At 41.0% G+C, this 13,546-nt stretch overlaps 1 protein-coding gene across 2 annotated transcripts in view; it reads right to left on the bottom strand.

Moving 5' to 3' along the window:
• Window positions 1–2,456: 2,456 nt before the first annotated feature.
• The window catches only part of LOC137411833 (fos-related antigen 1-like), a 34,279-nt gene continuing 23,189 nt past the window's right edge, over window positions 2,457–13,546 (bottom strand). Inside the window, exons 2-3 of one of the 2 annotated variants that reach the window (XM_068097114.2) lie at window positions 11,308–11,412; window positions 2,457–3,229 (exon numbers count right to left, since the gene is read on the bottom strand). In XM_068097114.2, the coding sequence (XP_067953215.2) occupies window positions 2,738–3,229; window positions 11,308–11,412 (597 nt within the window). In that variant the 3' untranslated portion in view covers window positions 2,457–2,737. The remainder of the gene's footprint in view (window positions 3,230–11,307; window positions 11,413–13,546) is intronic. The other variant, XM_068097115.2, reaches the window with a different exon arrangement.

Below are 13,546 nucleotides of genomic sequence, written 5' to 3'. Positions count from 1 at the left end.
TTATCCTTTACTCATTCGTTATCAATTTCGAAAAACTTCCTTTTACTTTCTCTTCCCATATCCTTTACTCATTCGTTATCAATTTCGAAAAACTTCCTTTTACTTTCTCTTCCCTTATCCTTTACTCATTCGTTATCAATTTCGAAAAACTTCCTTTTACTTTCTCTTCCCATATCCTTTACTCATTCGTTATCAATTTCGAAAAACTTCCTTTTACTTTCTCTTCCCTTATCCTTTACTCATTCGTTATCAATTTCGAAAAACTTCCTTTTACTTTCTCTTCCCTTATCCTTTACTCATTCGTTATCAATTTCGAAAAACTTCCTTTTACTTTCTCTTCCCATATCCTTTACTCATTCGTTATCAATTTCGAAAAACTTCCTTTTACTTTCTCTTCCCATATCCTTTACTCATTCGTTATCAATTTCGAAAAACTTCCTTTTACTTTCTCTTCCCTTATCCTTTACTCATTCGTTATCAATTTCGAAAAACTTCCTTTTACTTTCTCTTCCCATATCCTTTACTCATTCGTTATCAATTTCGAAAAACTTCCTTTTACTTTCTCTTCCCATATCCTTTACTCATTCGTTATCAATTTTGAAAAAGTTCCTTTTACTTTCTCTTCCCTTATCCTTTACTCATTCGTTATCAATTTCGAAAAACTTCCTTTTACTTTCTCTTCCCATATCCTTTACTCATTCGTTATCAATTTCGAAAAACTTCCTTTTACTTTCTCTTCCCATATCCTTTACTCATTCGTTATCAATTTCGAAAAACTTCCTTTTACTTTCTCTTCCCATATCCTTTACTCATTCGTTATCAATTTCGAAAAACTTCCTTTTACTTTCTCTTCCCATATCCTTTACTCATTCGTTATCAATTTCGAAAAACTTCCTTTTACTTTCTCTTCCCATATCCTTTACTCATTCGTTATCAATTTCGAAAAACTTCCTTTTACTTTCTCTTCCCTTATCCTTTACTCATTCGTTATCAATTTCGAAAAACTTCCTTTTACTTTCTCTTCCCTTATCCTTTACTCATTCGTTATCAATTTCGAAAAACTTCCTTTTACTTTCTCTTCCCATATCCTTTACTCATTCGTTATCAATTTCGAAAAACTTCCTTTTACTTTCTCTTCCCATATCCTTTACTCATTCGTTATCAATTTCGAAAAACTTCCTTTTACTTTCTCTTCCCTTATCCTTTACTCATTCGTTATCAATTTCGAAAAACTTCCTTTTACTTTCTCTTCCCATATCCTTTACTCATTCGTTATCAATTTCGAAAAACTTCCTTTTACTTTCTCTTCCCTTATCCTTTACTCATTCGTTATCAATTTTGAAAAAGTTCCTTTTACTTTCTCTTCCCTTATCCTTTACTCATTCGTTATCAATTTCGAAAAACTTCCTTTTACTTTCTCTTCCCATATCCTTTACTCATTCGTTATCAATTTCGAAAAACTTCCTTTTACTTTCTCTTCCCTTATCCTTTACTCATTCGTTATCAATTTCGAAAAACTTCCTTTTACTTTCTCTTCCCTTATCCTTTACTCATTCGTTATCAATTTCGAAAAACTTCCTTTTACTTTCTCTTCCCATATCCTTTACTCATTCGTTATCAATTTCGAAAAACTTCCTTTTACTTTCTCTTCCCTTATCCTTTACTCATTCGTTATCAATTTCGAAAAACATCCTTTTACTTTCTCTTCCCTTATCCTTTACTCATTCGTTATCAATTTTGAAAAAGTTCCTTTTACTTTCTCTTCCCTTATCCTTTACTCATTCGTTATCAATTTCGAAAAACTTCCTTTTACTTTCTCTTCCCTTATCCTTTACTCATTCGTTATCAATTTCGAAAAACTTCCTTTTACTTTCTCTTCCCATATCCTTTACTCATTCGTTATCAATTTCGAAAAACTTCCTTTTACTTTCTCTTCCCATATCCTTTACTCATTCGTTATCAATTTTGAAAAACTTCCTTTTACTTTCTCTTCCCTTATCCTTTACTCATTCGTTATCAATTTTGAAAAACTTCCTTTTACTTTCTCTTCCCATATCCTTTACTCATTCGTTATCAATTTTGAAAAACTTCCTTTTACTTTCTCTTCCCATATCCTTTACTCATTCGTTATCAATTTTGAAAAACTTCCGTTGACTTTCTCTTCCCATATCCTTTACTCATTCGTTATCAATTTTGAAAAACTTCCTTTTACTTTCTCTTCCCTTATCCTTTACTCATTCGTTATCAATTTTGAAAAACTTCCTTTTACTTTCTCTTCCCTTATCCTTTACTCATTCGTTATCAATTTTGAAAAACTTCCGTTGACTTTCTCTTCCCATATCCTTTACTCATTCGTTATCAATTTTGAAAAACTTCCTTTTACTTTCTCTTCCCTTATCCTTTACTCATTCGTTATCAATTTTGAAAAACTTCCTTTGACTTTCTCTTCCCTTATCCTTTACTCATTCGTTATCAATTTTGAAAAACTTCCTTTGACTTTCTCTTCCCTTATCCTTTACTAATTCGTTATAAATTCAGAAAAACTTCCTTTTACTTTCTCTTTCCTTTTTTCCTCTTTGGCTTTTCTCCCATTTTCAACCAGTTGGACATCTTTAAATCTCTCCTGCACTCATTTTTTCTTTGTTCTCACACTTTCATTTACACTCTTCTCATCTACCTTGTGACTTTACTCATTACAATTTCTTTGGACCTCCAACTAATCAAGGGACCTGAAGGATTATAGGGCAAGTAAAGTTGGAGAGCCACGGGACTCACTTGATGTCTGCTCCCCACTGCTGCTGCTCCTGCGTCTGTGGGCCTGGGCACAAGATGCATCAAGTACATCTCCCTCGGGGCCACTAGGATACAGGAAAATGTTGCCGATACCACTCGGAGTGCTTGACCCCGCACTGATGCTTAGCGGTGTGCTAATCACTGGCGGAGTGTTCAAGGACTCATTCATTGTACTACTTGAGATTGTGATTTGTGGTAAGGAATTGGTTGACAGCAAACGTTTAGAGAATTCTTTTGAACTTTGGACAGCTGCTCTTGAGCAAGAGTGAGGTTTTTCAATATTCTCCACCTTTGTTTCTGTCTCAGTAATGTTGTCCAGAAGCTTGCAGCTACCTCTGTGAGTAGCAAGGATGATCTCCAAATGGTCCTTCTCCTTTTGCAAAATCGAAATCGCTGACTGCAGCCTGGCCTTCTCCTCCTCCAAGAGGTCAGTCTCCTGTGAAAACAGGCAGCCATCAATGTTTGTTTTAATGTCACTACTATAAGCTATTGGTTTTGTTTTTGGGATGGCGGTGGAGAGGTAGATAGTTAGTTGTGTAGGTTGCGGTATTCACAGTACACGCTATCAAGATGCCTTTCACGAAACAGCTAAAAATATTAAGTCTATCCAAAAGACAGTTTTTTATTCATCAGAAATGCAATTGAGGATCGACACTAGAAATCCATGGATATAACTATCTTTGGGGTTGTGGATGTAATATTATCACTGATGGAGAAACGCGATATATAGGCATGTATGTTGATCAACACCTTGAAAAATATTTACTTTGTTATCACATTAAGGTGCAAGTCCACTCATTCCTTTTCATATCATGGAGCAGGTACTGGTATGCATGATTATAATTCTGTATTTATTTAGTACATCTTTAGTGCTGTTCAAACTGATACCAGACAAAAATGCATAATGACATTAACTGACACGATTAAATGAGACAAAAAACTCAAAATGCAAAGCCTGTCAGTGTCCACTTTGTACTCAAACTAAACTTGACGAAAATGGCAGTAAAAAAAATTGTACATTTTATTTACTAGTGCACCCATTCCCCATGGGGGCAGCAGGAAAGGACTTTCCTCTCTGGGATGTATAGATTACAGTACATCTATGGTTGGGCCTCAAGAACGTTGGGGGGGGGGGGGGGTGGGAGGGAGGGAGGGATGTGTTCTGTTACCAAGTTTCTTGTAGAGCGCTCGTCATGTGGCTTAAACATTCGAGCAAGCACTCAATTCAAAACCGTTGATAAGGAACGGCTGGCTTGGCAAGTGTGAGCCAGCTGCTTGGTAACTGAACACTCCCCGGGTTTCCTCCCTTTGAGTTTCTTGTGATATAGCAGGAGTGACTGTTTCAAAAATGCCATGACAAACGCCACGTTAGCAGCAGGAAGGGTCATGGTATTTACCCTTGTGTGGTATATAGATTAGAGTAGATCTTCACTCGGTTCCGAAAGTAAAATTTGCCTCATGGATGTCGGGATTCTTTCAAATTTCTTTCAGTTTCATGTTAAACAGCAGTAGTGACTGTTAAAAAAGGTAATCATGTGTTTTTAATAATACTACTTCTGGTAGGGGGTGCTCGCATGAAAACGAACGATAAGCTATTTATAAACATTGACACGGCATTTGGTCAAAGAGGAAACACCCCTCGGGGAGGTCGATATTATTAGTATTAAATTAGTTGTGTAATAACATTAATATTATGCTTTTGTTGTAAGAAGCGTCCTTGGAAAAACGTCAGGATAAAGCTATCTTAACACGGATATACACTACTGGTCAAAAGTTTTAGAACACCTCAATTTTTCCGGTTTTTATTGAAATTTACGCAGTTTAATTTCTCAATGTACTCTGAAATTAAGCATAGAACAAATAAACAATTGGAGATAAAAAAGAAATCATAGAATCATTTTGTTTAACAAAATTTAATTTATATTTTCGACTCGGCAAAGTAGCCACCTTTTGCAGATATAACCACCGAACACACTCGTGGCATTCCTTCTCCAATGTAAATCAAATATTGTTCGGGAAGTTCTTCCCAACACTGTTGCAGAAGTTCCCACAAATGTGTTGCACTTGTAGGTTGCTTTGCTTTCACCCTTCTGTCCAGTTCATCCCAAACCAGCTCGATGGGGTTTAAGTCTGGAGACTGTGCTGGCCATTCCATGTTTGAAACCTACCGTCTTGTTCTTTTCCTCGAAGGTAGTTTTGACATAACCTGGAGGTGTGTTTAGGGTCATTATCTTGCTGTAGGATGAACCCCTGGCCAACTAGGCATATACCAGAGGGTATTGCATGGCGCTGCAAAATGCTGTGGTAGCCCTTTTGGTTCAGGGTGCCAGTCACTCTGTGCAAGTCGCTGACTCAGGATCCAGCAAAAGGGCCCCAGACCATCACGCTTCCTCCTCCATGTTTGACAGTTGGTGTCACACACTGAGGAACCATCCTTTCGCCTACTCGACGGCGTACAAAAACCCTGCGTGATGAACCAAAGATTTCAAATTTTGATTCATCGGTCCATAAGACCTTCTTCCAGTCTTCAGTAGTCCATTGGCGGTGCTTCATGGCCCAGGCATGCCTCTTTTTCTTATTTTGCCATCTCAGCAATGGCTTTCTTACTGCCACTCGACCTGTCAAACCTGCAGCTCGAAGTCTTCTCTTCACAGTTGAAACTGAGACTTGCTTACCTCGACCAGTGTTACGCTGTGCTTGAAGCTGTTGTCCTGTGAGCCGCCTATCACCAAGCTGTTGACTCTCAGAAACTTGTCTTCTGATTCTGTTGTGGCTTTGGGTCTGCCAGACCTCTTACTGTCAGAGTTTCCTCCAGTTTCCAATATACTACTTCCTGCAGTGCAATATTGTCCAAATAATGCTTCAGAGGGTGTAATAACAGTCTGTTCCAATACTGCTGTTATACAGACCGGGGGTTTGTAATCAAGTAATCAGCAGAGGTTGGGACACCTGTAGGAATTGTTTGCATCAACTTACAAGACTTAATTTACTTACATTGCTGCAGAACAGCTGTAAGATGTTAACCCATTCCTTGTTCCCTGAAGAAGGCCTTTTTTTACAATATAACTGTGCAATTTACATTATTTTCCCATTTTTGCGCACCTAAACTTTTTTTTTAACATCAAGCAGTTTACTGCTTACCTTTGTACCATTTCAGGTTATTCACTGGACATTCAACTGCGTAAATTTCAATAAAAACTGGAAAAATTGAGGTGTTCGAAAACTTTTGACCGGTAGTGTATGTGGTGACTTCAACTATCATCATGCCAGCTGGCTGGGTGTGGGTACCTCTCTCACCAGTCATGGCATCTCAGCAAAGGACTTCTGCGACTTATTGGGACTGACACAATCTGTCAATTTCCCAACCCGGATCTCAGTCAACGGAGCATCTTCTCTTCTAGACTTGGTTATGACAAACTTCCCTGCAAATGTCTGCAGCTCTTCTTCTGCTCCAATCGGTTTTTCTGATCATGTGCTTGTTAAAGTGGACATCTCTCTGGCCATTCTTAGAGAGCCTCCTCAGTGTCGACGAGTTTGGCATTTCACTCAGGCCGACTGGCATGGTCTTCAAGCAGCCATCAATCATCTGGACTGGTCTCCCATCTCGACTGCCTCTGACATCAACTCATCTTGGGAAGTCTTCCAAAGCAAACTGCTCTCTCTCATGCACAGATTTATCCCATCTCGTCTTCATTTGTCATACCCTTCCTCCCGTCCATGATACACTGAATCTTGTGGTGAGGCAGTTGCCCTGAAACAACTTGCCTTTGCCTCTTGGAAGGCTAATCCAAATAAAGGCAATCTCAGTTCCTTCCACCAAGCTCGGAACAAGTGTGTGTCTACCCACAGGAGAGGCAGGAAGCACGATCTCTCCACTCACAAGACTGAATTCTCAAACCTTTCTCCTTGCTTCAAATCTTGGTAGAGTCTGGTCACATCTGTTTCAGATGTTTGTTCCCCCTCCATCCATTCCCTTACCTCAAATGGCTACACAGTTGACACTGCATGTGACAAAGCTAAATGCCTCAACTCTGTGTTTGCCTCAAAATATTGTGTCCCAAACCCATCTCACTCTGTACAAACCTTTTCCAGTCGAACCCAGCTGCTCCTGGACTCTGTGTCCTTCTCTCCTGACAAGGAGAAGTTTCTGTCAAACGTCGACTCTGATTCTGCAACTGGACCAGACGGCATCAGCCCACGGGTCCTAAAAGCCTGCTCTGCCGCTCTTTCACACCCTCTCTCTGTTCTCTTCACCCTCTTTTGCTCAAGGTCATCTGCCATCAGTTTGGAAATCAGCCAACATTACCACTTTACATAAAAAGGTGCAAAAACAGATCCTTGCAACTACAGACCAATCAGCCTGCTCCCAATTATCAGCAAAGTCATGGAATCCATCATTGCTTCAGATATCAAATCTTTCCTCTGCTCCAATGTATTGATCTCTAATCATCAATTTGGTTTCCGACCAGGTTACTCTACTCTGGACATGCTGCTTCTGATGTCTCAACAATGGATGGAGGTCCTCAATGCCAAACAGGAAATCAGAGCTGTCTCCCTTGACATATCACATGCCTTCGATACTGTCTGGCACCTCAATCTGCTCACCAAACTCTCCTTCTATGGTATCCATGGAAATCTCCATGCATGGATTGCGGACTTCCTCTCTGGTCGTAGACAACGTGTGGCCCTGAATGGATTTCTCTCATCTCCCCTTCCTGTTCAGGCTGGAGTTCCCCAAGACAGTGTTCTGGCCCTGTGCTTTTTCTGGTCTTCCTCAATGATCTCTCCGACTCTCTGGAAAATCCTTTCTATCTCTTTGCTGATGAGGCCACTCTCTGCCGCTCCATTTCTCATCCCTCAGATCGGAAGTCTGCAGCCTCCTCACTCTCTGCAGACCTGGACAAAATCACAGACTGTTCAAACAAGTGGAACATGTCTTTCAATCCTGACACTCTTACTATGTCTCTCCAAAAAGACCGACTGGACAACCCTCCCATCTACTTTCTCAACATTCCTCTCCAAGAATTTGTGTCACTCAAGCTTTTGGGTCTCACAATCTGCCCTGATCTTTCCTGGGAAAACCATATTTCCAAGCTGGCCTCCAAAGCCAGTCGCCGACTGGGCATCCTCCATCGTACGAAGTCCTTCCTTGGCACACCTGAGCTCCTCACCACATACAAGGCTTTCATCCAGAGCTCGATCGAATACTGCTCTGCCCTCTGGGCTGGTGCTCCTGCCTCACACCTAGCTCGGCTTCACAACCAAATCATTCAGAATCATTGGAATCTTCCGCGATGAAGCTGATTGTGAGGGTTTTTCACTCACTCACCGCAGGCAGGTAGGTGGTCTTTCTGTCTTCTCCCGACTCCCATCCAGCCTAGCTCCCACAGCTCCATCTGTGTGTTGTCCCCCAAATATTCCTGCAGGTCGCACAAGATCTGCCAGCAACCCTCTTCTGGTGAAACTGCGAAAATCTAGTCTGTCTGCTCACCTTCACTCTTTCATTCCTCTTTTTTCTCACCTCTGGAACAATCTCCCACACTCTCTTCAATCCCTCTCCTCCCTCCAGGTCTTTAAAACAGCTGTTCACCATCATCTCTTATCTTCCCCCATCCAAAACCTTGTTCTTTTCTACCCCCGTTAATTCACCCCAGATCCACTTTTTTGAAATACCAACTTCTTTCCTGGAAGTCCTAGCAGTGTCCATGTGTTCTATACCTCTCCCACCCCTCCTCCCCCATTCCCATGCCTCCTCCCCCCTTCCCATGCCTCCTCTCCCCAAGCCCTCTCCCCCCAAGCCCTCTCCCTCCCACAAATCTCCCGATGTCCCTGTTTTCTGCTGTTGTACTTGTGTGCTTCCCTCTCTCTGCACATCTTGTCTCCCACTCCCTTTATTGTATGTTTTGTGTGTCCGTTTTTTTTTTTGTGGTTAATGTTAGCTCTTGTATGGAAAAGCTTGTATGCCCCTCAATCTTGTATACAAAAAAACCCCCCAAAAAACATCTTTAAACCTTTGATATGTGGAGTATTGAATCAAATTATAATGTAATACTGACTATGTGAATGAATGAATGAATGATCGTTTTAAGGCCATTTTCCCCGCTAGAGCGGGGGTTAGCCTTGCGGGCCCCATGGCAATCGTGGTTCCCTGTTTGAGGCAATGTTTTTATGGCCGGATGCCCTTCCTGACGCCAACCCTTGGTCGCCTCTTACGATGCGCAGGGATACGGTGTATCTATTCTAAACCGGGGTGCACACCGGGATCATTCATCCCAGCAAGCTGGTACTCAATTTGCACGACCTCGGAAGGATCACAGGCTGAGTCAACCCCCCTGGCGTTAATTCAGCGATCGACCGGGATTCGAACCCAGGATCCTAGGATCCCAAGCAGGCACACTAACCGCTAAGCCAACACCAGGCTATGTAAAAAGATATAATTAATTAAAATGACTTTCACCTGAATTATCATCAACAGCATTTTCTGACTTCAATATTCAAACCACGTGACCCTGAGATGGAACGCAACAGTTACACCAGAGTTACAGTGACATGTATCTCAGTGAAAATGATGACCACAAGCAAGTCATACTTATTTAGTCATCACGTTTTACCAACACATCCCAATTTAGGTTTCTTACTCACTAATCTCAAAGTGTAATCGCAGATTAGTGACTAATAAATATAGGATGAATGTGGGATCCAAGCATCTGATGGCAACCATTTCTCAAGTTACTCAGAGTTCAATTTCGAAGAACAATTTTGAAGAACTTTCACTACAGAGTGGAAACACGAGGACTTTTGGGTATCAGTCTTGGGAAACCCAACATGATCTTTCACAATGTTAGGCCTTTGTGAATGCTGACCAGGTTCTCCATCCACAATGTTTTTTGGACAGTGTCTAAAGTTCATAAAGGAGTTTGGGTAAATGTGAATAAAACAACACTTGTATTTCATCCTAGCAATGGTACCGTTGCCAGATAACATGGAGTCACTTCGTGAAGGGAATATGATGAGAGGGGGAAGGCAGAGGAGGGGGAAAGAGAGAGGATATGAGGAGGTAAGGAGGATGGGGATGGCCAGAAAAGGGTGGAGAGAGAGAGAGAAAGAAAGAAAGAGAAAGAGAAAGAGAAAGAGAAAGAGAAAGAGAAAGAGAAAGAGAGAGAGAGATAGAAAGATAGAAAGATAGAAAGATAGAAAGATAGAAAGATAGAAATAGAATGAAATGTTACACACACGCATATACAAACACATACACACATATGAGCCTGGTGTTGGCTTCGCGGTTAGGGTGCCGGCTTGGGATCCGGTCGATCACTGAATTGCTCCTCACCACATACAAGGCTTTCATCCGCAGCTCAATGGAATACTGTTCCCCCCTCCGGGCTGGTGCTCCTGCCTCACACCCAGCTCGGCTTCACGCTGTTGAGGCCAAAGGTTTCAGAATCATTGGAATCTCCTGCGATGAAGTCAACTCCGAGGGCCTTTCACTCACTCACCGCAGGCAGGTTGGTGGTCTTTCTGTCTTCTACCGACTCCTCTCCGGCCTTGCTCCCCCAGCTCTCTCTGTGCTCTGTCCCCCTCAATATTCCTTCAGGTCGCACAAGATCTGCCTGCAACCCTCTTATGGTTAAACTGCCAAAATCTAGGCGATCTGCTCACCTTCACTCTTTCATTCCCCTTTTCTCCCGCCTCTGGAACAAACTCCCCCACTCCCTTCAATCCCACTCCTCCCTCCAGGTCTTTAAAACAGCTGTTCACCGCCATCTCTTATCTTCCCCCATCCAAAACCTTGATCTTTTCTACCCCCGGTAATTCACCCCAGAGTCCTTGCAGTGTTCAAATGTTTTATACCTTTCCCACCTCCCCCCAAGTCCTCCCGATGTCCCTGCTCTCAAAGGTTGTGTTTGTGTCCTTCCCCCTCTCTCCCCATCTTGTCTGCCGCTCCCCTTGTTTTTTGTGTTTTGTGTGTCGGTTTGACTTTTTGTGTGATTAATGTTAGCTCTTTCACGAGCCTCGATCTTGTATACAATAAAAAACAAACAAAAAAAAACACCAGGGGGGTTGACTCAGCCTGTCATCCTTCTGAGGTCGGCAAATTGAGTACCAGTTCACTGGTAATTCCCTGTGTGTCGCAAAAGGAGACTAACAGGGTTGGCGGCAGGAAGGGCATCCGGCCATAAAACATTGCTTCAAAAAGGGGACCATGGTGCCCGAAAAAGGCCAACTCCTGGTCTGTGGGGAGAATGGCCTCTAAAGGTGGTTCTATACACAAACACACATATGCATATACAAACACATATACATACGCATACAAACACATATCCACTAGGCACACACATACACGACATGCACACATACATATACACACACATTTGCATATACAAACACATAATATGCATATTGAAACATATACAGATGCATACACATTACACATACGCACACAAATGACATACAGATATATACACACACACACACTTATAATTCATATAGGAGAAGATGTTTGACTGAACTTACATTTTGCAGTGTTTCAGTAAGTTCTCGCCGACGGTTTCGACAACGCGCAGCTGCTATTTTGTTTCGTTCTCTCCGGAGCTGACGCTTCTCTTCTTCTGGTATCAGCTGGAGATGGCAAAATTGATCCGAATTCAAGCACCAATGGAAAACTGACTGATGTGGCAGCATGAATTGCATTATGGTAACTGTTAATGTATTACAGTTAAAATTGCATTCAAGAAGGAGCTGACTATTTGTCCTTCCGATTTCAATAACTTCCTGAACACTGAAGTTTTCAAAAGTTATTGTAAGATATTTTATGCCTGCATGATTACAGATAAAACGGTCAGCTGAACATCTCTGAAGACCTTCCTCTTTTATGCTGGTCCTGCACCATAATAATGTCTTTTTTTGGTATGATCCTAATATGCTTAGAATGAAAAACATAAATCTTGAACAATGAGATAACCAACCTCAGACAGCAAGCAAGCTCTCAGCTGAAATATCTTGCATCACATGATGAACTAGAACGGCACTCAGTAGAGAGCATACCTCCACCTGGTTGGCCATATCACTCAATGGTGAAGAATCACTTTTTAAAATTCTACTAGCTGGATCCGGATCCAGATCTTTACCGAAATTGAATCAATTCTTCCTTGTCACACACACAACCTGTTCAACATGTTTCGTCCAAATATATCCATAACTTCTTGAGATATCCTGTTATGTATCGTTTTTGGCCCTATCTCCCGATGGTGAAGAATCACTTTAAAAATTAAATAATTATCATATCCGAATACATATTCAGATCTTCACCTAAATCAAATAGAATCGTCCTTGTCAGACACACAACTGGTCCTCAACTGTAGCCTGGTGTTGGGTCCTCAACTTTAGCCAACAGTTTTAGAACTGTAGCCTGGTGTTGGCTTAGCGGTTAGGGTGCCGGCTTGGGATCCTAGGATTCTGGGTTCGAATCCCGGTCAATCGCTGAATTAACGCCAGGGGGGTTGACTCAGCCTGTCATCCTTCCGAGGTCAACAAATTGAGTACCAGTTCACTGGTAATTCCCTGCGTGTCACAAGAGGCGACTAACAAGGTTGGCGGCAGGAAGGGCATCCGGCCATAAAACATTGCTTCAAAAAGGGGACAAAGGTGCCCGAAAAAGGCCAACCCCTGCTCTGCGGGGAAAAATGGCCTCGAAGGGTGGTTTTTATATCAGTTTTAAAACTATCACTCAATGATGAAGAATCACTTAAAAAATTATCAGATTCAGATCAGGATTCGAATGTTCACAAAAATCGAATCATTCTGTCCTTGCAATGGTGTCACAAACCCAACCTGTCCATCAAAGCTTGTCCAAATCTGTCCACAACTTTTTGAGATATCCTGTTCACAAACAGACAAACAAAGACAGACGAGGAGTGAAAACATAACCTCCATACCTTTTATTTGTTTGTCACGATAGTCTCTTTTATTTGTGTTTATTAGTATAGTCTCTTTTATTTGTGTTTGTTACTATAGTCTCTTTTATTTGTGTTTATTAGTATAGTCTCTTTTATTTGTGTTTGTTACTATAGTCTCTTTTATTTGTGTTTGTTACTATAGTATATTTTATTTGTGTTTATTGCTATAGTTTCGTTTATTTGTGTTTGTCATTGTTGTCTCTTTTATTAGTGTTTGTCATTATAGTCTCTTTTATTTGTGCTTATTACTATAGTCTCGTTTATTTGTGTTTGTCCCCAAAATCTCTTTTATTTGTGTTTGTCACTATAGTCTCTTGAATATGTGTTTGTCACTATAGTCTCTTTTATTTGTGTTTGTTACTATAGTGTATTTTATTTGTGTTTGTTACTATAGTCTATTTTATTTGTGTTTGTTACTATAGTCTCTTTTATTTGTGTTTGTTACTATAGTCTATTTTATTTGTGTTTGTTACTATAGTTTATTTTATTTGTGTTTGTTACTATAGTCTATTTTATTTGTGTTTGTAACTATAAACTGTACATTTTTAGTTGTTTTTTAAAATAATGACAAGGCTTCTATATAAATCACATACAGGAGAAAAATATTGCTACGTTTGTGGGGAAGGCGAAGGGTACGGGAGCAGAAACAGCAGAGCATGAAAGTTATAAGGCAGCCAGGAAGGCTGCAAAGAAAGAGGTAGCAAAGGCGCAGGAGGCATGTCGGAAAATGTTCGGAGAACGCTTGGATTCGGAAGAGGGTCAGAAAGCAGTATTCAGGATTGCAAAGCACATAGCGA

Source organism: Myxine glutinosa, chromosome 11, assembly GCF_964187855.1.
Source record: "Myxine glutinosa chromosome 11, kmMyxGlut1.1, whole genome shotgun sequence".
NCBI classification, from domain to species: domain Eukaryota; kingdom Metazoa; phylum Chordata; class Myxini; order Myxiniformes; family Myxinidae; genus Myxine; species Myxine glutinosa.
The sequence above is the reverse complement of the archived record's forward strand: the minus strand, read 5'-3'. Positions and strand labels throughout refer to the sequence as shown.